This window comes from Streptopelia decaocto (assembly GCF_964273445.1).
Source record: "Streptopelia decaocto genome assembly, chromosome: 2".
Taxonomy (NCBI): Eukaryota; Metazoa; Chordata; class Aves; order Columbiformes; family Columbidae; genus Streptopelia; species Streptopelia decaocto.
Window position 1 is genome coordinate 163,068,336 of NC_138655.1, and position 23,225 is coordinate 163,091,560.

At 52.7% G+C, this 23,225-nt stretch overlaps 1 protein-coding gene across 4 annotated transcripts in view; it reads right to left on the reverse strand.

The window, feature by feature from the left end:
- Nucleotides 1-124: 124 nt before the first annotated feature.
- The window catches only part of SCAP (SREBF chaperone), a 57,537-nt gene continuing 34,436 nt past the window's right edge, over nt 125-23,225 (reverse strand). For all 4 annotated transcript variants that reach the window (XM_082045047.1, XM_082045046.1, XM_082045049.1 and 1 more), the window contains 17 exons: nt 22,506-22,678; nt 21,539-21,665; nt 18,353-18,465; nt 17,412-17,506; nt 13,358-13,456; nt 12,477-12,695; nt 10,904-11,319; nt 10,064-10,258; nt 9,034-9,235; nt 8,072-8,187; nt 7,177-7,714; nt 6,007-6,092; nt 5,561-5,643; nt 4,479-4,645; nt 3,608-3,688; nt 2,194-2,400; nt 125-1,456 (listed from right to left, as the gene is read on the reverse strand). In XM_082045047.1, the coding sequence (XP_081901173.1) occupies nt 1,211-1,456; nt 2,194-2,400; nt 3,608-3,688; nt 4,479-4,645; nt 5,561-5,643; nt 6,007-6,092; nt 7,177-7,714; nt 8,072-8,187; nt 9,034-9,235; nt 10,064-10,258; nt 10,904-11,319; nt 12,477-12,695; nt 13,358-13,456; nt 17,412-17,506; nt 18,353-18,465; nt 21,539-21,665; nt 22,506-22,678 (3,163 nt within the window). In that variant the 3' untranslated portion in view covers nt 125-1,210. The remainder of the gene's footprint in view (nt 1,457-2,193; nt 2,401-3,607; nt 3,689-4,478; nt 4,646-5,560; nt 5,644-6,006; nt 6,093-7,176; nt 7,715-8,071; nt 8,188-9,033; nt 9,236-10,063; nt 10,259-10,903; nt 11,320-12,476; nt 12,696-13,357; nt 13,457-17,411; nt 17,507-18,352; nt 18,466-21,538; nt 21,666-22,505; nt 22,679-23,225) is intronic.

Consider the following 23,225-nt stretch of genomic DNA (forward strand, 5'->3'; position numbering starts at 1 on the left):
TTTGCTACTAAAATAAAGAGTTTGATCTGCAGTGGTGCTGTGGGGTGGGGGGGGCTCACTCCCACTCCGGTTTTGGGGGGGGGTCCCAAGGCGAGGGTCAGCAGCAGCGCAGCCATGCTGGGGTTAGTTCTGTTTAATGGCGGTATCCTCGTACTCATTATAAAACACGATCTGGTACAAAAAGCGTCCCCTGTACCGCGCGGGGGTACAGCTGGGCTAAGGCCACCCGAGGCGGAGGGACCCGGGGGGGGCCGGGACCGGGGCTGCCCCCCCCAGCTCCCTGGGGTGCACCCCGGTTTCGGTCCCTGGGCTCCCGGGGCCTCTACAATCACCAGGATTCGATGAACAGACGTTATCGGCGTTTCCTCGAGGGCCGCGAGCGCTGGGGGGTTCGGCCTCGGCTGCGCTCCCGGGCAGGGTGGGAGCCCCTGGACTGTGTCCCCCCTGCGGCCCAAGGGACTTTCTCCCCTTTTCCTGCAGGGAGGGGGGTGCAGGGGCTGCTCCCAACCTGAGCAAAACCTCCTCTGGCCCCGCAGCGGGAGGAGGAGGAGGAGGAAGGTGCTATTGCTGCAAAGGGGGTGGCCGGGGAGTCCGGGCCGGCACTGGAGGGGCCAGAGCTGCCACTCCCACCCTCCCCAATAAATAACTATATACAGCACATAAATAAATAGGGCAGGAGCCCGTGGGGACAGCGCCAGCCCAGGGCCAGGCGCGTTGGGGCTCTGCCCGCACCCTAAGGCACACGGAGGCCAAGTGCCATGGGGGGCTCAGCCCTGTCCCCCCTGGTTTTGGGGGCTCCCTGAGGGCTGCAGCCCCTGCTGCTCCTCTCGGGGCTGGGGCTGCCACTCGCAGCTGCTCCTGGATGATCTCTGTGCGGTGGGAGCCGCCCCTGCATCAAGGGCTGGGAGTGAGCTGGAACTTGCTGGGCCTGGCTTAGCTAAGCTTTCACAGGGCACCAGCCCCAGGACCATCACACAGCTGGGGAGCCCCAGGGAAAGATGCTGGAAACGGGGAGATGAGGAGAACGCCGCAGTGCACAGGGTGACACGAGTCCAGGGCACGAGGAGGGAGGGTGACAGCGGCAGGGACGGGGTGACAGAGCCGGCGTCCCCTCACCTGCGGCAGCAGCTGCCCAGCGCCAACCCCTCACCTGCCCACGGCTGCGGGAGGGGCCCGAGTGTCCCCGTCCCCCCGGCTCAGCCCCTGCGCCTCAGTCCAGCTTCTCCAGCACCGAGGGCACGTAGACCAGGCTGAGCTCGCTGCCGAAGTTGCAGACGATGGCTGCGTTCTCCAGCACCAGGATCTGCCGCGCCGGCTGCGACTCGTTGCTCTTGCCCAGGTAGACGGTCTGGAGCAGGTCGCCGTAGCCGATGTCCCAGAAGGAGACGCAGCCCTGGCCGCCTGTCACCAGCAGGTTGTCGGAGATAACGCCCAGGCTGGCACCACAGCCCAGTTCCTGCGGGGAACGGAGAACGTCAGAGCCCCGGCCGCTGCGCCACGACAGGCCCACGGGCGGGACGGGGCTGCGGAGCCTCGCGGCACAACAGGGGGGCCTGGCCAAGCAAGAGATTCGGTCTTTTCTGAGCTTTGGCACGTTACATTTACAAACAGGGAAGTTTTCCAAAGCATGTGGAATTTAAACAGAATCATCAAATCGTTTTGGTTGGAAAAGCCCCCCAAGATCACCGCACCCCCGGCACTGCCCCATGTCCTGAGAACCTCATGTCCGTCTGTCCAGCCCTCCAGGGATGGTGACTCCAGCACTGCCCTGGGCAGCCTGTTCAATGCCCCACAGCCCTTTGGGGAAGAAATTGTTCCCAGATCCAACCTCAACCTCCCCTGGCGCAACTTGAGGCTGTTTCTTTGTGTCCCTGTCTCCCCTCAGCTCCTGTTCTCCAGCTGAACCCCCAGGTCCCTCAGCCGCTCCCATCACACTTGTGCTCCAGCCCCTCACCAGCTCCGTTCCCTTCTCTCCACTCGCTCCAGCACCTCAAGGCCTTTCTTGGCATAAGGGGCCCAAAACTGTCCCCAGGATTCGTGGTTTGGCCCCCCCAGGTCCCAGCACAGGGATGTCATTGCCCTGGGCCTGCTGGCCACACCGGTGCTGACCCAGGTGGCCCGTGGGGTTTGGTGGGTCTCAGCAAAGCACAGGAGCCCCTTCACCCTTTCCCTGGCTGCTCCTCAGCTACCAACCTGCTGGATGGAATAGAGCTTGATCCCCGAGCTGCGGTCCCAGATGCTGATCACGTCGTCCAAGCCGCTGCTGATGACGCAGGAGGCCGTGCAGGTGAGGGAGGTGACGTCCCCGCGGTGGGCGTACATGTGGCTCACCTTGCTCCCCGTCAGCACGTCCCAGAGGCAGATGGCGCCATCCTGCCCACCGCTCGCCAGCACCATCGTCTGCAAGAACACAGGAGACCCGCGTCAGGAACCCCCGAGGACAGTGCCCTTCCCTCACCCCCCAGGACGCCATGAAACACTGGCTCGTTATATTTAAGTGTTCCCAGCGCTCCCAAAATCCCAGAGTGTCAGGGCTGAAGGGCCCTGGAAAGCTCATCCAGTGCAATCCCCCCATGGAGCAGGAACACCCAGCTGAGGTTACACAGGAAGGTGTCCAGGCGGGTTGGAATGTCTGCACAGAAGGAGACTCCACAACCCCCTGGGCAGCCTGGGCCAGGCTCCGCCACCCTCACCCCAAACAAGTTGCTTCTCATATTCAAGTGGAACCTCCTGTGTTCCAGTTTGCACCCATTGCCCCTTGTCCTGTCCCTGGTTGTCACCAGAAGAGCCTGGCTCCATCCTCCTGACACTCCCCCTTTCCATATTGATCCCCAGGAATGAGTCCCCCCTCAGTGTCCTCTTGTCCAGCTCCAGAGCCCCAGCTCCCTCAGCCTTTCCTCCCACGGGAGATGCTCCACTCCCTCCAGCATCTTGGTGGCTGCGCTGGACTCTCTGCAGCAGTTCCCTGTCCTGCTGGAACTGAGGGGCCACAACTGGACACAAGATTCCAGGTGTGGTCTCCCCAGGGCAGAGCAGAGGGGCAGGAGAACCTCTCGGACCTACTGACCACCCCCTTCTAACCCACCCCAGGTCCCATTGGCTTCCTGGCCACAAGGGCCCAGTGCTGGCTCATGGTCACCCTGCTGTCCCCAGGACCCCCAGCTCCCTTTCCCTACACTGCTCTCCAACAGGTTGTTCCCCAACTTGCACTGGAACCCGGGGTTGCAGGAGGTCACGGGAATGTGGGATGAGGAGCTGACCTGCTGGCTCGGTGGCTCCCATGCCTCTGCACCTGTGTTCAAGGTAACAAACCCCTGAGCCTCCTGGGTGCAGAGAACCCTCAGTTCACTGAACTGAGTTGCAGAAGCCCAGCTGTGGTGCTCCCCCATCTCCCTGGAGGCTCGGGGCAGAGCGGGCTCTGCCAGGCCCTGTCCTCAGCCTTGCTCCCCTCTCCAGCCCCGCAGTGCTGCCGCCAGCTCAGCTCGGCCGCTCCTCTGGGAGCCAGCGGGTCCCAGGAGGGCCAGCGGTCACGGGCAGGAACATCTCCCGGGCGGTTGCTCAGCAGCCGTGTGTGATGTTCCCGCGGCGCAGAGCCAGCTGCCCGTACCTGATCCATGTAGACGGCCGTGATGGCTCCCGAGTGACCCTGCAGCGTGAACAAGCAGCACGAGTCCTCCAGCCGGAACACCTGCGGGCAGCAGGGGAGGAGTGAGCACCCGCGGGGCAGCCGGGCTGCACAACCACACCACCCAGGCTTAATCGCTCTTGCTAATGAGGTAACAGATCTCACTTTATCTCCCACAGCACCATCCCCTCACACAGCACAGTCAGAGCTGTCAGCGAGGGACAGTGAGGGACAGCGAGGGCAGGGAAGGAGGGTGACACCTGTTAGGCAGTGACAGGGCAGGGAAGTGACGTGCGTGGCTGAAGGGATGAGGGGAAGACTTGGATTCGTTAATTAATTGGATATTTGGAACAATTTCTTCCCCAAAGGGCTGTGGGGCATTGGAACAGGCTGCCCAGGGCAGTGCTGGAGTCACTATCCCTGGAGGGTTGGACAGACGGACATGAGGTTCTCAGGACATGGGGCAGTGCCAGGGGTGGGGAACGGTTGGACTTGATGGTCTTGAGCAGCTTTTCCAACCAAAATGATTCTGTGGTTCTGTGATCTTAAGGGTCTTTTCCAACCTAAACCATCCTGTGGCTGAGACAGGGGGTACCCCAGAAGCCAGGCCCTACAGGAAGAGGATCTCACAACCTCTCCCAGGGCTCTGTCCTAACTCCAGCGAGGAGCCACATCCCCGCAGACAAATATCGCAGCGGCAGCTTCAGGAAGGCGCTGGACTGGACTCCAAGCACCCCACCCAAGCACTCGCCTCCCTTCATGCACGTAGACACACAAGCGGCGTTCCCTGCCCGCGCTGGGACAAGCTGGGGTCCCCGCATCCCGTCCACAGTCCCCGCCACGCCAGCCGTACCCGCAGCGTGTGGTCCTGGCTGCCGGTGACCAGCCGTCCCGCCGCGGCCTTCAGCGCCGTGATGGGCTTCTGGTGGGCGCAGGACACGGTGTGGGTGAGCTGGCAGGACACCACGTCGCCGCTGCTGAACGCGGGGGAGGACGGGATGCTGCTCCTGCTCGGGGCTCCTGCGGCGAGACGTGTGCGTAAGTCCTCGCTGCAGCGCGCAGAGTCTGACACTGCACTACTAATGTCGCCCAGAAATTATGTGGTTTTGGGGACACCTGGATGCTGAACTTGAAGGAATTTGAAGTGCCAAAGGCTCGGCACTCTGGCTGACACCAGCAGAAGGTCAGTGCTCATGGACAACCAGAGCAAGGGTCTCCAACGGGGTCCACAGCAGCACGACTCCCATCTGCAGATCCACAGCGGCTCTGCAGTCAAGTCTTCTGCAAGACTGAGACCCCTGAAGCCCGAGCGCTGATTCCCCTTGCAGAGAAGCCAAACGGACAGCGAGGCACAAAACTCCGTGCCCTGAAGGGAAATGTCAGTTCCAGAGCCAGCCCTGTCCTGCAGACCTGCTCCACAGCCAGCTCTGCAGCCTGCGGAGCCCAGGGCATCCCTCCAGGAATGAAACAAGGCCAGGGCTTCTCGGCCCTCTGGAACACTCTGGACCAAAAGGAGCCACCACACCGCAAACCAGTGACCCCCACGGACTGGTTTGGTGTGTGTTGTGGTTGTGCCAAGGCCACAAGCCGTACTGTGAGTGTGTGGGGCTACGTGGTGTGTGAATGTAACACCAGACCTTGTCAAGGGAGAAAATACGCAAGGAGTGGGAGAGGAAAGAGGTACAGGGCAGTCGGCCCTGGAACATGCGCCTTGGCCTCCAGACCCACGCACTGGAGAAGAACAGCACTCAAGATGCTCTTCTTGCACAGGGAACTCCCAAAATCTTCCTGTCCACAGGAGCTGGCACGGGCTGCTTTGAGGGGATTGTTATCACGACAGCTTAGGGAGTGGGTGCGAGGGAGAGGTGGCTGCAGAGAGGCAAGCGAGCAGGAACAGCTCGGCGGAGCTCGGAGTGTGCTGGGACGCCTGCTTACCTCGGAACTGCAGGTGGTTCAAGGACGTGTGTGTCTCCAGCGAAAAGAAATCCAAAGAGCCGTTCAAACGGGCAGCGACGATCCTGAGGGAGAAAGGTGGGTGATGAGGAGAGGCCGTTCTCCGCTCTGACGGGGTGAGGAGCCCTGAGACCAGACACCTTCCGAGGCAGAGCACAAAAACCAGAGACACAAAGGTCCCACCGCCCAGCCTGGAATTATTCTGGGCATTCAGCTCCTAGAAAGACGGAATGTCCGGAGGAAGAAGTGGCTGGTGGAACAGCCCTGGCCACAGGGAAGCTCGATCCACCGTGGCCAGGGATGCGTAGGAAGAAAAGACGTCCCGGCTGAGGCTCTGCCGGAGCTGCTGTGTCTCCAGGGCAAGAGGGTCCCGGCTCACCCTCCGTCTGCTCCTCCCCTCGCAGGTCACCAAGCACAAACGCACTCACCTGTTGTTCAGGAAGACAAGCGCTGTGATGCCAGATTGACCTTCGTCGTTACTGCTGCGGAGGGTCCCCTCGATCGCGTCCCACACCTGGAAGGAGAAGGGGTTAGAACGCTGTGATGCCCACCATCGAACACTGAGGGGTTGGTGATCCAGGTGACAGTGACCTGTGCCGCGCCACACGCCCCCCCCAACCCCTTTGCTGCGGGATCATAACGCAGGAGCTTGGAGGCAGCTCCCGCTTGGCACTGGTGAGGATATTATCAATGTTTTCGCCGAGAAAGGTCAGACCAGATGATCCTTGTGGTCCCTTCCAACCTGTGATTCTATTATATCCTCCTATCTAAAAGTGAAGCGGCAAGTTCTCAAGTGAATATCCTTTAGTTTCGCACTAGGAATGATGAATATATTTATTTTCTTCAAAGAAAATCTCACGATTTCTCTAAGGACCCCTGTGCCGGCTGAGCTCTCCAGGGACACGATCCACACGGATCCCGCTCAGACAGATCTGTCTGATGCCGCACCACCGCAACGGCAGCGACGCAGGATCCCGCTACCCCCTTTCTCCTTCTAGTGCTGCTGCCAATAAATGGTATTTTAATCCATTGTGCACAATCTGTGGGCCTTTCTTACCAGGGTCACACACCCCGCAGCAGCACGTGCTCCACAGCACCCTGATCCCAGCACTAAATGCTCTGGATTCAGAAGCAATATTGTGATGTGGACCGGAAACAAGGGCCAGCAGCAAAACTCAGCCAGTGTCTCAAGGCGCTTGGGAGAAGGTATCTCAGCTTAAAATCGTATGGAAACGACAAAGAAAAACAGTGGAGCGGCTCGCTTGGGTCTTTGTTGGGAAGAGTGAAAGCTCCTCATGGGCAGCACAGGCCAAAAATTTTATTTCAAAATGTGTTTGTTTTTTTTTTAAAAAAACCTGCATTTATTTTGAAGGAAAAATTCCAACTAACTTTCCAAAACTGAAATTAAAATGAAACTAATTCTGAAAGTTTCTCATTGGAGGAGATTTAAATTTCAGATTAAAATTTGCTTCGGAAGCTCTATCATTCCTGCGAAATTCCTATTAATTTTACCTATTTCCAGACTGATCAGTAACATCACGTAACGACACTGTGATGGGTAAGCCTCGCCAGCGCTGGCCCTGCGCCCCACCGCTCACCTCCAGCCTCCCGTTACTCCGGCCGGCCACGATCAGGTTCCCCTGCAGCTCCAGGCTCCAGACCGAGCTCTCCAGGTCTCCTCCCCAGGAAGGGAGCGATGAGGATTTGTCAAACCCCATCAAAGATTCGTCCCCCAAGCTCCTCCTGCGGCTGGCGCATCCTCCCTCCTCGGCGCCGCAGAACCCGGCCTGTCCGTGTGGGGCAGAGAGGCTGGCAAAGCTCCGGCAGTTGGAGGTTCCGTGTTCTTCGTACACTTTCCCAACCAGGCTGCTGAAATCGTAGCCTGTCTCCTTCTGGCGACCGGCCACAGAACGGAGCCGCGTCTCCGACTCGGCCACCTTGGCCTGCTCGGAGAAGTTGGTGTCGATGAGAGAGGTGAGGTCCGGCTGGTCGCAGAAAAGGGGAGGTTGGGGAGGGCTGAGCATCCTCTTGAGCTGGTGACTGTTCTCCAAGGGGTCATCCAGAGCGTTCTTGCCGTCTGGGCTGTGATCCCAGCTTTCCTGGTAATCAAAAATGCCGCTGCTGTCTCTTCGCAACCTGAAACGCAGGAATAAAAGGTCAGTCCTCCCGCTTCTGCTGTTTCTGATTTCTTACAGAGCAGTTTGCACTGGCTGCTGAGCAGCGGTTGTGGAGGAACCTGCCCACAGCTGAATCACAGAATCGTTTCGGTTGGAAAAGCCCCTCACGCTCATTGAGTCCAACCATAACCCACCCTGGCACTGCCCCATGTCCTGAGAAGCTCATGTCCGTCTGTCCAGCCCTCCAGGGATGGTGACTCCAGCACTGCCCTGGGCAGCCTGTTCCAATGCCCCACAGCCCTTTGGGGAAGAAACTGTTCCCCAGATCCAACCTCAGCCTCTCTAGCAGTGACACAAGCCGGGACGCAGCACGTACCGCGGTTTGGGAATAACGGTGAGGCAGTCGCCGGTCTGAGCGTCCCACACGCGGATCTGCCCCACCAGGCAGCAGCTCACCAGCAGCATCCCGTCGCTGGCCAGACACTCGATGTCCTGCGAGGGAAGAAGCAGCACAGCTGAGCATCTAACACCACCCAGGCCTCCAGACCCTGACAAACACCTTGCGTGTGGCTCAGCAGCTATATAGATGACAGATTTTATGTCAAAATTACATGGCTGGCTTAGCAACCTTGGGATACTTTGAGAATATAAGTCCCAGATGTGCTGCAAATCAAAAAGACTCCATCCATCTTCCCTTTTCCTGACAAAGTACGGCTCGAAAAGCTGGTAGGATCAGGGACAGAGGTGCAGCCTCTCTGGAAGACATAGTACAGCATTCCAAATTCCATCTGATTGGGTGCCCAAGCGGTTTGTTTCATCTCAGAATGCAAAGAAACATCTTTTCCCTCAAGAATGAGTAAGCTGAGCAGGAGCACACTTCAGTGCAAACCCGTGGATGCTGACAGCACTGGAAACAACATTGAACGGCCCAAACTGACACAGGAACTTTTGGGAAGCAGGGAAAAAGGATGCAGTAGGTATTAAATATCAGGGATCTAGCAAGGAAGGCTGGGTAAGCCTCGGCAATAAAAGCCAACAGTTGGCTACAATGAGATGGCGATAACAGCAATTGCAAAAAGCTCAGGGTGAGTCCAAGGAAGAAATGGACAAGTCCTACAGGAAACTTCATGCTACAACATCCTACAGTATAAATATAAAAATATAACCTGTAAAGTTCACCCAGCTGACAGCCTTCACAGCCGCATCACGCTAAGGCCACACAGCTGGACTGTCCTTCCTGAGGGCTGTTATTTAAATACAACCAAAAAAACCCCCAAAGATGTGTGGCACAAGTCAGTAAAATGTCTTTCCGGTAAGGACAGCTCCCGTCTGACCTACCATGAGGTGACCCCTGAGAACCAGGGGGACAATCTCGGTCTCGGGGGGGGAGTAGCCATAGTCGTCACAGGGCAGGTCCCCCCGTTTCCTCCGGCTGTGCGAGAGCCCGTTCTGCCCGTAGTTCTTGGGGCAGAACACCCGGTACAGGCAGAAGAGCAGCAGGACCAGGATGATGCCCGAGGCCAGACCCAGAGCAGCCACCCTGGTGGGAGAGACACAGAGGAAAAAGGAGGTGAGATAAAACATCAAATGACTAGAAAAAGTATTACATGTGTTGCGCTGGTCTCAATTTTTCAGCTGAGCAAAATTCCTGTGATTTGGGGGAAATTTAAAAGGATTTTTTTAATGGCAAATGGTCAATTTCAACAAGATTTTCAGACTTTTCAATAAGAAGAGTACACAGGAATTTAGTCAGGAAGAAAAACACTAGATGGGGATAATATAACACAGCCAAAGGGGAATTGCGGATTCAGACACAGGCTGGGAGCCCGTCCTCTCAGGAGGGAAGGAAGGTCCTGGCTTGCAGGAGATTTGGATCTAACACTCAATAAAGTGTCACCGAATCATGATATTTATCCCCAAAGACAAGCTCCTTTCCCCGTTACCCTGCGATAAACCCCATAATGCATCATGTGTGTTGCTCGGAATAACAGTTTGAGCATCACCAAGCCAATTAAAATACATCACGGCTTAAGTCTTCACAGTGTGTGACTAATTGCACAACTATTTCTAGACTGTAGTGAATATTTGCATACGTATGAAGTTTGTAGGCCAATTGTCCATAGTCATCAATCTATATATTGACAAGCAGCTCCCACCAACGGCACTGTCTGCAACCAACCTGGGCTGCCAGGGAACGAATTAACGAGAGATTAATGTAACGCTGCACTAGGTAAGAGCATCCTGAGCACGATGGGATTTTGCACCGAAGCTTTACAAGTATTTTTTTGTCCCCCACCAGGAGAAAAGCCAAATAGGTGTGTTCTAAGGGAGTGACAGCACGCTCAGAAGGTCACAAGGACTTTTTTACTTGTAGAGGGTGACATCCTGGTGTCCTTGCAGCTTGGAGGAGGTTTGGCCAGGCTGAGCTTCGGCGTCCAGCTTCCCGCGGCTCGGCGACAAGAAGGGGTGGTAGCGGTTCACCTCCTGGGGATGCCGCACTTCTAAGGCCTCTTGCGGGTTCAGGTAGAGCGTGACGGGGATGGCCGGCAGGATGCTGATGTATCTGAAGGGGCGGAAAGGTGAGAAGAGCTTAGGAGCAACAAAGGCAAAAGAGACACAAATACGAACAGGTCATCCAGCCCGTCTTCTCATGAGGAGCCACGGCAGGTCTCAGTATGCGCTTGCTGTCCAGGAATTTCAGGTATTCGAAAGAAAAGACTGCCTTGGAAACATTTTGCTCTGAAGATATTTCCCAGGTCTTGACCTTTGACTCTGCGGAAGAAGTTAGGAGTCAACAGCGGACTGAGCTGTTGATGAGATCAAACCGATCACACAGATTTAAGAAAGGATGTAATGATCTGGTCCAGTTTTCTGTACCCTGCAGGCCAGAGGATCTCACCAGCTCAGATGTCTCTATTTCTTAGGTGTGCCATGCCCATCACTTACAGACAATCACATGTTGCTTTACAAAATTCTACACGTGGCCTCCAGCGTAAAGGAAATAATACAGCCACAAGCACAGCAAGGAACACAACCCTTCGTCTCGGACAAATGCTCCTGGAGAGTTTGGTGTCTTTGCACCACATGGGAGGAGCCGTTTCATTGTCTCCTGAAGACACGTTTGGGGTAAGGCACGTGGAACGCAAATTATCTTGCACAGAAGGAGAAGGACAGAAGAAAGAAAAATGTTTGGAGTCAGCCCACTTGCCTTTTGGCCAGAGTGATGTTGTAGTAGCCGAAGAGGGACGGCCAGTGTCTGAAGGAAAGTTTCCTCCAAATCTCCTCATCTGCTGCTCCCCAGGTAACCTCTGCTTCGGTTCCAAGCTCCATCTGTCCGTTCCCTTTGCCCTCCGGCCCCTGCGCCCACGAGTGCTGGTTTGTCTCCAGCCCTAACTTCTGCTCACGCTGCTGCGTCTGGTTTTCTGACAGCTGTATGGGGTCCGACGGGAAGACGGAGAGATCGATCTTGGGGTCACCAGCAGGCAGGACCCCTCCAGGAACGGGCATAGGAGGCAGAACCGCTTCACCCAAAGGACTCTGTTCGGTGACCTGGGACGTGAGGTAGGTGCGGAGACCCGCGGGATCCGTGTAAACCAGGATTCCGATCCAGATCACCGTCCCAGCCTGCACGCAATGAGCAAAGAGACAACTTGTTTAGTACACGGCCCGAACACTGCATCACCAGCACCTTGTCAGTCTGAGCAACAACGTGGCCAGGTGGTCAAAAAGGCCACCAGCATCCTGGCTGGTACCAGCACTGGTGTGGCCAGCAGGCCCAGAGCAGTGACCGTCCCCGTGCTGGGCACTGGGGAGGCCAAATCATGAATCCTGGGGGCAGTTTTGGGTCCCTCGCACCAAGAAAGACCTTGAGGTGCTGGAGCGAGTGCAGAGAAGGGAACGGAGCTGGTGAGGGGCTGGAGCACAAGGGTGATGGGAGCGGCTGAGGGACCTAGGGGTTCAACTGGAGAACAGGAGCTGAGGGGAGACAGGGACACAAAGAAACGGCCTCAAGTTGTGCCAGGGGAGGTTGAGGTTGGATCTGGGAACAATTTCTTCCCCAAAGGGCTGTGGGGCATTGGAACAGGCTGCCCAGGGCAGTGCTGGAGTCACCATCCCTGGAAGGTTGGACAGACGGAGATGAGGTTCTCAGGACATGGGGCAATGCCGGGGCTGGGGGAATGGTTGGACTTGATGATCTTGAGGGGCTTTTCCAACTGAAATTATTCTATGGTTCTGTAACAGAGATGGGGGGGACAAGCAGGGGCAGTATCTGGTGTAACCGCAGCCGTTACACCTGCAAAATGAAAAGCTTTAGTCTTTCACATAGCAAAATATCTCCATGTCTTTATTCCACATTATCTGCAGGGACAAAACATGACTTCTGTTCTGTAACAATCTTCCCTCCCCACTCATACAGTCCTTGAAAAATCTGCTTATGTAAGAGCAGGTTTTTGTTTTAAAGAAAACTACCTGCTACCACCCGAACATGATGCAAACAGCAACCTGAGCTGGTGAAGATGTCCCTGCTCATGGCAGGGGTTGGACTGGATGAGCTGGGAAGGTTCCTTCAACCCAAACTTTTCTACGATTCTATGAAACAGCGGAGCCCTGGAGCTATTGCACACAGAGCAATATTCTCAGGGGAGTATTTATTCAACTGTATTTACCATAAATCTTGCAGGGGAACATGGATGCATAAAAATCTTGGGCTTTTTCCCCTCAGAAGCCTATTTGGGGTGGGTTAGCGCCCAGCAGGAAGGGGCAGCGGATATCAAACATACCATGATGAGTCTCTGGGCCAGCCGGGTCCTGGCGAAGAAGTAAATCACGCGCAGCCTCTTGGGCAGGCGCAGGTTCCTGAAGGACGAGGGCTGGAGGGTGATGGTGTGCGGGGTGGCGGGTCGCATGGCCGGCTGGCGTTCGTAGCGCTGCGAGCGGCTGCCGGGCTTTGCCGGGGGCAGGCAGGCTTCGGCCGGCAGCCGCCTGTTCAGATCCGCCAGCTGCCAGGAGAAAAACAAACCCGTGAGAGCCGTGGGGAGGAGGTCCCTCGAGAGAAACGTGTGCACAGCCGCTGCCCGTGACACCTGCCTACAACTGAGGTCCCACCTTCACCCTCGCGTTGATCTGTCCCCGCTTCTCTCTTCCTCGCCCAGCCATGGTCATCTGTTTGTGATCGTGTCTCCTTCCAGCCCATTTACCCCAAATCCGCACGTTTCTCTACCTGAGGGTGTCTTGTTCCCTCAAGCACCCTGTCCCCAATCCCTGCGTACGTGTAACCAAGCAAGTGCTGCTCCACAGCTTTTACAGCTCAGTCTTTCCTCTTTGGAGAGTAAAAAACATAGAATCACAGAATCGTTTTGGTTGGAAAAGCCCCTCAAGATGATGGAGTCCAACCATAACCCACCCCAGCACTGCCCCATGTCCTGAGAACCTCATGTCCGTCTGTCCAGCCCTCCAGGGATGGTGACTCCAGCACTGCCCTGGGCAGCCTGTTCCAATGCCCCACAGCCCTTTGGGGAAGAAATTGCTCCCCAGATCCAACCTCAACCTCCCCTGGCGCAACTTGAGGCCATTAATCCCAAGATGTGCTTCCTTTAATCCTTCTAAAAGATCAAGGAAGGCAAATGCCAGGCAAAACCCCACGTTCTTGTGCCTTCCTTACCTCCATCCGGCGAATGTCGATGGACAGCACGGTCGTGAAGAAAAGCATCTGCAGGAAGAAGTCGGACACCAGGCCGACCACAGCGAAGAGGCAGAACTCCTGCGGACAGGACACACTGATTAGCTACGGCAGCTGCACAGACAGCGGTAAATATTTCACCTTCAGAAACAGGGAAATTCAGCAAATTCTTCCCCAGAGCACAGGCCTGAGTCTATTTTACTGACAAATCCTATTATTGGTATTTTGTAAGAGTTGAGAGATTGGTGCTAGAAAAGTCCGTGTGAGAACTCGAGAGCGTATTTGTTCAGATCTGAACTCTTTGTTCTTCTGAGCCGTAAAACATCAAAGCACCATATGAAAAACCAGCAGAGGATGTTTTCCCAGGTCACAACGCCAGAGCTCTCAGTCTCCTGCCCCTGTGCCCAAATCACAAAGCCAAAGAGCTTCCAAAGGTGAGAGTTTCCTATGTTACCAATAATCCTCAGTCCTGATTTCAGATTCCTGCAGGTACACGGCTTGCTCAGGACCTGGATCAATCACTCTCCGACCGAGGACAGACACCGAAGTCACTGCATGTCTGTGTCCCTGTTTGCAGCCACTCTCCAGGACCCCACATAAACCATTTCTGCTTAAATCACACTTCTGGTTAATGGATATTTGATGGACAAATCACTCCTGTGCCCTTGGAAGAACAGTTCTGTACCCACCCTCAAAGGTCTCGAAACAACAAATCTATGGGAAACAATGTTTGCAAAAGCTGGTTATCTAAACTCCCTGTAATGCTGCACTTTTCCCAGCAGGTGCCATTGCAGAAATAAGGATTAAAAGATTCTGTCCAGCAGCAGAAAGAGTCAATTCCCAGATCTTCCCTATAAAGCAAATGCACACTCTGGCCCTAATTCCCATCAGTGCCATGTGCCAGCCCCTCGCCCCGACTACATGCAAAACTTCACAGCAACATAGAATTAAAAGATTTTTGAGAGGTATTTTGTTTCACTGGGAGGTACCAATTTCTACCAGGACCCAAAAAGGATCTAGTAAGCACAGTCAGATCAAGCAAGCTGAACATAAGCTGGAGTAAAAACCTCAGGCTATAAAACAGGTTATGACTTCAGCCCTCGCTTGCAGAACAGAGCTGGGAAACAGCGCCTGCCGCTGGTGCCCCAGGACACATCCAGCCGGGAGGCACCTTGGGGAAGGGAGCCCATAGAGATTAGTTCTTCTGTCCCTCTCCTTCCTACATCTGCTCCAGCTCCTTGCATAGGGCTGGAGACCAATATCAGCCCAGAAAAATGAAAACAGAGGAGTGAACGCTACCCAAAACCTCTGAACAAACCTTGAAGCGTCCCCATCCTCTCCAAAGGGTTCTCCAAACACAATAAATCAACTGCTTGTTACTTAAAAATCAGTGTGATCTGAAACAACCCACTGGGCTCCATCCCCCAAACCTCCCAGTGAAAGCAGCACAAGGCCGCAGATTCTGATCAGGTTTTGCTCTTTAGCATCTTCCCAAAGATCTGACAGGAGGTTTTGGGATGAAATCACAACACAGGTTCCTCTCTCCAGGAGAAAACCAAAGGGAAAAGCAACATCCAGCTGGATTTCACCCAGATGTCAGCAAACGCTGACTCCACAAACAGCAGGTTCTGCGCACAGATACTCATTCTGTTCATGTCTCCACTTCGGATTAGAGATATCTGAAGCCCTGGAAATCTAAAATTTCCTTAGACTTGGACACTGTACACCCTATGGTGAAATCCAGAGTGATTTCTGTGGGTCCAAGACGGGGCTGTCGGGGTGTGAACTGCAGGACGAGGCGGCAGAGATGAGATGGGAAGCAGAGGACGAGCGCTCAGCACGCAGCCCTGCAGCACCTCGGGACCTTCACCTGCACAAGTGGTGTCTCGACCCCCCTGCAACGCCAGGCACCAGGATTTCATGGCTGTTCACAATTACAAGGGATTTAAAGGGAATGCACAATTCGCAGCTGAAGCCAAACTCTATTTTAGGACAAGGTGAGCCACAAAAAACACAGACAATTCTTTAATGCTAAATGAATTGCAGTGCTGAGGAGTAAGTGAGGAAAGCAAGACCCTTTGGGCAGGTGAGAGCAAAGAAATGTCTCCCTTTTCTGCAATTCCCTGTGCAGACAGCACCCGAATGACCCCAGCACCACGCTGCTCCCTCCGACAGCCGAGAGCAAAGGTCCCTCCGAATTTACGCAGCCTGGCTCTGTTTCTGCCAGGTTCCTTGGACTCTGCAACCCGAGCCCAGTGTGTTATCTGTACAGTGTCCTTCACTCCCACGGACGAGATAAGGGGGATGCGGCAGCTGCCAGCAGAGTAGCATCCCTGCCAGATTCGTCCTCTGGAGCAAGCAAGAAAGAGAGGAGCACACGGAGAGCATCAGAGGTGTCAAAATACTGTAATAAATAGGAGTACTTTAATTGAGATAACATGCGGGTGGGGGCACGGTGTCACTTTTCCCCATGGCTCTGCTTATGTAGAATCACAGAATCATTTTGGTCGGAAAAGACCTTCAAGGTCATGGACTCCAAGCGTTCCCCCAGCCCTGTCCCATGTCCTGAGAATCTCATGTCCGTCTGTCCAACCCTCCAGGGATGGTGACTCCAGCACTGCCCTGGGCAGCCTGTTCCAATGCCCCACAGCCCTTTGGGGAAGAAATTGTTCCCCAGATCCAATCTAAAATATGCCTCTATCCAACCCCTTTTATCACACTTTTATCTCTGCCATCAGCACACCCTGCAAGCTCCTCTGTAGCAGACGCAGCAAGAAAGCGAGCTGTCCCGCGGTATCCACAGGAACGTATGCACGAGTCAAAACCTCAGGCTAAAAACCAGATGAAAGGCTCCATCCCGCACCTGCAGCGCAGAGCGTGGGTTTCGGTTCACAGACACGGCCAAGCTTCGCTTTCCGAGCTCAAGCAGCGCAGTGATGAAACAGAGGCCAAAAGTGCTAATAGAACATCGGAATGAGCCCAATTTAAACCCAAAGGATGGATCCTGCCGATGTTTTGAGCTGAGCAATTCCTGCAATCAGCTTCAAATAAAAAAAATGAGGGCACAACAGGTGGCTGGCCGTAGCCTGGGGAATTCTACTACAGCTCCTTTCTTGCTGTCCTCTGGGCTACTCAGAGGGTCAGGAACTGTGCAGTTCAGCCTGCAGTGCTCCAGTCCAACCTCAGTGTTTAATCTTCTTAGGTTATAATACGCTTTAATCTGCGGTCTCTGCTGGTTACAACAAGGATATATACACAACCTGCTCCTCTCTCCGTGTGTTGTGCGTGGCCAGCGAGCACCTAAAGAGTGGTGCAGATGTCAGGGTGCTCCTGCTGGCTGCACTGCTAGAAATTCCCAGCTGTGCAACAGAAAGGAACGCACCACGAGCCAGAAAATGCTATTTTCAGTGCTACACAGACCCAACAGAGTGACCCCAACAGATCGTTCTGCCTCGAGCTTTCAGTTTACCCACCCAGGAAACAGAGGCAGCAATATCCATGGCTGTAAAAACCTACAGATTCATCAATCTGCTGAAACAGCCCCAAAAAGACTGTCCACCCTCATTCTCAGAGAAGTTATTTCACGCTAGGGATTATAATTTCCTTCCATCCACTTATGAAGTGCATTGGCCAGCTCACAAAAAGGCACTTTTAGGTCGGAATAAAGGTGTCCCCACAGCAAAGGCACCGGGCAGTGCTCATTTCTGCCATAGGAAGCTCATTTCTAGAAACACAAGGAGAACAAACAGATGGTTGGGAGAGAAATGAGCTCCTGCTTCGGCTTCTCCCAGGGCTGTGGCAGCAAAGCGATCGGCCCCATGGTCCGGGACGACCAAGAGACCTGTTTTTGTGTGTGTAAGGCAACCTGAGAGCACAAGGATGTGTAAACCCAGTTACTGGAAGGATCCCAAACTGGGGAGACTGGGGATGCAGAAGACCAGCTCCAGGACGCATCCACAGCCCACAGATGTTTGTATTTCCCAGTAACGGACCAGTATCCCCATCAGCCAGAGAGGGGAGGAGAATCTGCACTCACCTGGATGGCAGGGACGAGGGTGAAATACCCGATCAGGATGATCCCGAGCTCTGTCGCCATGTTCTTCATAATCGACCAGCTCTCGTTGCTCAAACCTGGAGAAAAAACATGCCAAGATGGGTAAAAGGACATTTTTCACTAGTGGAGAGACATGAGCATAGCAAAATAATTAAAAATTAGGCATCTATAGACAACAGGCAAAAAAGGCACCTTCAGGCTAAAATTCATCTGACCTATTTTGATTATCTGTAGCCTCCCAATGTCTTTATCAGCGAGATTAACCACAAAGGGAGCTCAGATGACTCTCTCGTCTCACAAAACTGCCCAGATTTAAGCAGAGGGTGCAGCGCAGGGCAACACTGGGATTCAGAAGTGTAAAGGACTTTCTGAGTCCTGTTCTTGATCCAGGATACAAACCACTCCTATTTTTAAAACCAGGTGGATTTTTCTGGCCATCACTCCAGCATCTCTATTCCTGGATGTCTAGAAGCCCTTTTTAAGTTTGTAAACTCCCCAGTTTGAGCACATATTCAAATTCTTACATGGGTACAGAGCATGTCTGTAATAGAGAAGATAATTTTGTCCCAGACTCAGCAGAACTTCATACGACCTGTGGACTGCACTTATGATATTTGTGACACGAGAGAATAAGGTGTTAAATATCTATACCCAGAGATCCAGCTCTCCCTTACTAACCCTTTTTAAGCTTTTTTAGCCAGTGCTTCAGGAAACAAGCTTAAAAAGCAGCGCCAACAATCACAGGCTTGTATTAGTTCTTGGAATTAAAAAAAAAACAGGACAAAAAGACTAACAGAATTCATATTCAACACACAGAGTCCTTGTTTCCTACACAGAGCAGAATTAAGGTGGTTCCCCGTCTCCCGGCCCCTGGGTTACCCCCGCTTTCTCTCTCTCCCCTTTGTGCAGAGCAGGCTCCATACCCTGGGCGATGCGGAGCTTCACTTCCAGGTCCACAGGCGTAGAGACGACGGACTTGGTGAGAACCAACACGTTCTCCAGGCCGATCACCACAACCAAGTACGGAAATATCTCTCTGGAGGAAACAGAAGCAGAGCAGAGAATGAGATCCTCGGTGAAAAACAAGGGAGGAACGCAAGCTGAGCAGCAAACATGTGGGAAACACTATCCAGTGCTCTTGCACAACCCCTTCGTGTACAACATCGCTTTGTGATGGGGAAATGATTTGGTATTTCATCTGCTTTGGACAGGTATTAATTTTTGCAAAGCCGTATGGTTTTCTGGAAAATGGCCATGCAGACTAATTTAGCAGCCTAAATTAGTGTGAATTAGTCTCTGTTCCCCAGCACACCAGGTACCTCAGAAGCCACAACTCTGAGAACAAGCAGCAACGCACATACGCTTTGTACATAAATCAACTAAACCCTGCCAGGGATAGAGAAAACACACCGAAAAGGATTTGCCCTTCAGAATACACACACGCAGAACAGCAACACGATCCAAAGCCACCACCGGGACTTCTGTCAACTTGTTTTCTTACCCCTAAATCATTTTTTCTCTTCTGAGCTACTTACAGTGCAGATCAGGGAGAAAAAGCTGTTTCGTGCCACAACAGGGCAGATAGTAAATCTCTTCATTTCCCTCCAGCTAAACTGAAGCAAAGACACTAAAGCTTTTCCCGTGGCGGGTGATTGATTTGGGCTGTGCTGGTATGTACAGAGCCAAAAGGAGAACAGGCCTGTACATCACTAACCGCCAAAAAACCAGGTTTGCGGAAGAACAGCTCCTGTTTTCTGCCGCAACCCCAAGGACTATTTTCCCAAATGCTGCTTTCGATTGCCTACGGCCATCGGACATGGGCTGCAACATCTGCACAAAACACGGCCCTGGATCCCCTGCTCGCTCAGCTGCGTCGGTCCAGTTGATCCCTTGAACAAAGGGCAAGCACAAGTTCAATTCAAAGCAAGATTACAAAACAAAAAGCAAACTCCACGCCCCCTTCTCCAGGTATTCTAACCAAATTTCAGCTTTGATAACTGTGTAACACATCAGTCCATTCACCTCCTGTCCAAAACCCGTGCAGGTGGTGAATTTCCTTAATGTAAAACATACAAAATAGATGTAAGCCCCTCATGGGCAACTTCCTTTTCCTGTCAAAGAATCCAAAATCTAGCAAGTATAACTGAGTCCTGTCTTTACCTAAAGCATTTTCAGTTCATAACCTGTGTCACAGGAGACGGATGTGAAAAAAGTCCTTCAAAATCCTTCGGGATGGAATTGCTGAGTAACAAGGATGCAGTGACCACAAGGGAGATCTCGGTTGGCCGGCACAGCGCACACCGTCCTGCAGAGTCCTTGCAAAGCCCTGTCCTCAGCGCAGCCGTCCTGCACCATTCCCAGATAAGCTGCACTAACCCTTCAGGAGCCAGTTCCACTACAGAAAAGAAACCCTGTAATTCTCTCCTCAACTGTGTCCTACTTAAACAGCAGCTTCTACTGCAGGAGAAAACTAAGTAGTCCTTGAAGAGTCAGCAGTTTTCATGTTAAGTGACCAGCAGTTTAAAAGCAACGAGACATTCGCTTTTCTAGGAGAGTAACACGACTGTGTGGGACAAACGCGAGCTGTTCACACCCTGAAACTCCAAAACCTGAGCTCATTTGTCCCCACGCGGTGAGGCAGATGGCAAGAGATCCTCGGCGTATATTCTGCCAAGCACCGAGAAAGAGCTTCCAGGAGGAAGAGCGAGGGGAGATGCTGCGGCTGAAACATCTACACTTCACTTATCGCTTTGATGCCGGAGGATGCTGCACCACAACGTGAACCAGCACCCAGAGAGGCAACAGAAACCCTACGGGTAACTCAGAAAGAAAACACAACCTCTGGTTTCTCCAAAATGCTTGTAAGCTTTCAGAATTTAGCACACCAGCCTCTGTTATCAAAAACGCAAATGTTCACATTTGAGCTCGTTGGTTGAGGGTTTTTTTTACAGCAACAAGGAGAAGTCGTTCACCATTTCAGACTGCGATTCCTCTCCTCTAACTGAGGTGCCAGCTTGTGGGTCGGTGGTTTGTGCTCTGGACTCAGTTGGAGACTCTCCCAGTGCACCAGATACAGGAATCCAAATGAACTGGCATCCCCTTCAACTTCGCCGGTCATTCTTTTTTAAAACCTGATACCTACCTCACCTATAATCATGTTACTTTGTCATAAAACTTGACTGATAATGATTAAGGTCCAACTTGTATATCGTATCATATCATATCACTGATCTCTAAGCAACAAGCTTTATTTTAATACCTTACAAAAACCAGCAAGGGAAAAAGGCTTATCATAAAGACAGGTACCATGAAAAACAAACAGACCCACATCTGGAAGGCTCTGCTGTCAACAAAACAGATCAAAAAAGGATCAAAGTTTAACCAGACCCCGCATCCTACGCTGGCCAAATCCCAGGATGCTGCCGCTGGTTTAGAATGCACCAAGAACAGTCTGTTCCCAGTTGGGCAGCAGGTAATGAGAGAAAATGCTCTGGCGGGCATTGGGGAATCAAGAAATTTTGCTGGAAAACTATTTTTAGAAATAAGGACTGACTTAACTCTTTGTATTGTGCAGGAGGAACAATTAAATCGGTTTAGCCCTTCTGTGTGACAACCCTAACACCGTTCCCTCGGATTCCCTCCTTCTATCTGCATCCAAATGTTGCCTTTTTTCTTGCATTACAATGACAAACTCCCAGTGGATATCTACTTTATTTGACCACCTAGAATAAGGTGGTCTTGACCCATAATTAAGGCACCACAGCAGAAAAATCAGAAAAAATCCCCAATATTTCATTTCTTGAAGTCAATTATTCAGAGGAGAGGAATTCATCCAGGTCTGGCTCCTGGTGAACTATCACCAGCCCTGAGGAGTCTCCCTACAGCTGAGAATTTCATTATTTCTGTGGTGTGCAGCAGCAAGGAGGAGATGGGAGGACAAATGATGGATATTTCCTGAGCTACTTAGGAAAGGGATCTGAAAATCAAAAAGAAAGATTCTGAACTTTAATTAATTGGAAATGAGCAGAGTGAAGAACTCAAGTAGGTGAGGTGCCTATCAGAGCTTTCTCAGAGGTTTTCAGCTTGAAAAAAGTACGTTGGAAACGTACCCTCCGTTGAGAGTGGGGGTCAAACCGAAGAGCGTGCACAGCCCCACGGACATGAGCAGGGAGCTGAGCACCGTCACCACCGCCGCCAGCGCCAGGCCCCACTTGGACTTCACCATGTCGATCTTCCCTGGAAAACACAACGCAAAGCCTCCGTTACCAAGCAAAAGAAAACGACACACTGATGAAAAAAATCAAGGAAGGATCCTCATCCTGACTTATTTCAGACGGTAGCTTAATATCCTGCACAATCAGAAGTAACAGTTGTTCAGTCTCAGCTGCTGAAATGCAGCTCCAGGATCCTCTCCATAGGCAAGAGGTGCCGTAACAAGGGCAGGGTGGAGGGTAACGCGTGGCTTGCAGCTCAAACTGCTTCCCGTACAGCACTGCTCGTGTATACATCAAAGTATTTTAGTGTGGCTAGTAAGGTTTAACATCACCAGCTCAGAACATGTACAGGGCAAGAGGAAACGGCCTCAAGTTGCACCAGGGGAAGTTGAGGTTGGATCTGGGGAACAATTTCTTCCCCAAAGGGCTGTGGGGCATTGGAACAGGCTGCCCAGGGCAGTGCTGGAGTCACCATCCCTGGAGGGCTGGACAGACGGACATGAGGTTCTCAGGACATGGGGCAGTGCCAGGGGTAGGGCAACGGTTGGACTCTGTGATCTTGAGGGGCTTTTCCAACCAAAGCAATTCTGTGATTCTATATGATCTGTTCCATAACAAATTATTCACTCCAAATTGGAAAAAAAATGTCATTATGATGGCACACACTGGCTAAGAGGGGAAAATGAGCAGTAATCAGATACTACTGGTTCTCTACATGGACAGGAGCCTTCCTCTCATTGTAGCCAGGGAAAGGGCAGCCCACCACTGATCCTTTACATATTATATATATATTCATACTAATATATTCAGCTGGTGGGTGTACAGGTGGCTTATTAGCTTGCTCTCCCCCCCACAAACCTACGTGTGGAGAAGTAGATGTAGGCGAAGAGTATAATATAGGTGGTGACGAGGGGTATGAGCTCGGCAATGCCGATCTCCTCCTTGAAGTGGACGTGAACGATGTTCTCCTCGCGCAGCGTGCAGTTGGGGCTGGGGTGCAACAGCTTGAGGCGAGAGCGGAGGCTGCTGAGGAACCTGAGATGACAAGCAAGCAGGAGGAGGTCAACACACTCAAAAATCAGCGTACGATTCCGTGGAGGAGCTCAACGGGTAGAGATCAAGTAGGAGGAAGCTCCATAAGTTCATGCAGACTCACAAAGCACAGTTTTCTCCAGGCCTGACTGCTAAATCTGTTATCTCAAATTACATTCGTCACATCTCTACTGTGCAATCCCACAGACCTTGATTTCTAGGAAGATTCAATGATAACTGTGAAGACTCAGCAAAACTATTTAAAGCAAGGACTCACCATCTGAAATCCTGGCCCTGGGGAACAGAACATGCTGCAGTGGGTTTTGCAGTTGGTACCAGCTGAATTAGAGCTTATTGGAAACTAAACTGCTCTGTGCACCAGGAACTGGGTCAAAACAGACCTGCTGGGCCCTGGCTGCAACAAGGTCAGCGCTGCGTGCAGGTGAAGCCAGCACCAGAGGAACTGCCATGGGCACCTCTGGCTATTACATGTACTTTCTGTAGAGAGATTGAGAACTGACAGTATTTTGTTTCCCAAAAACACAGCAAG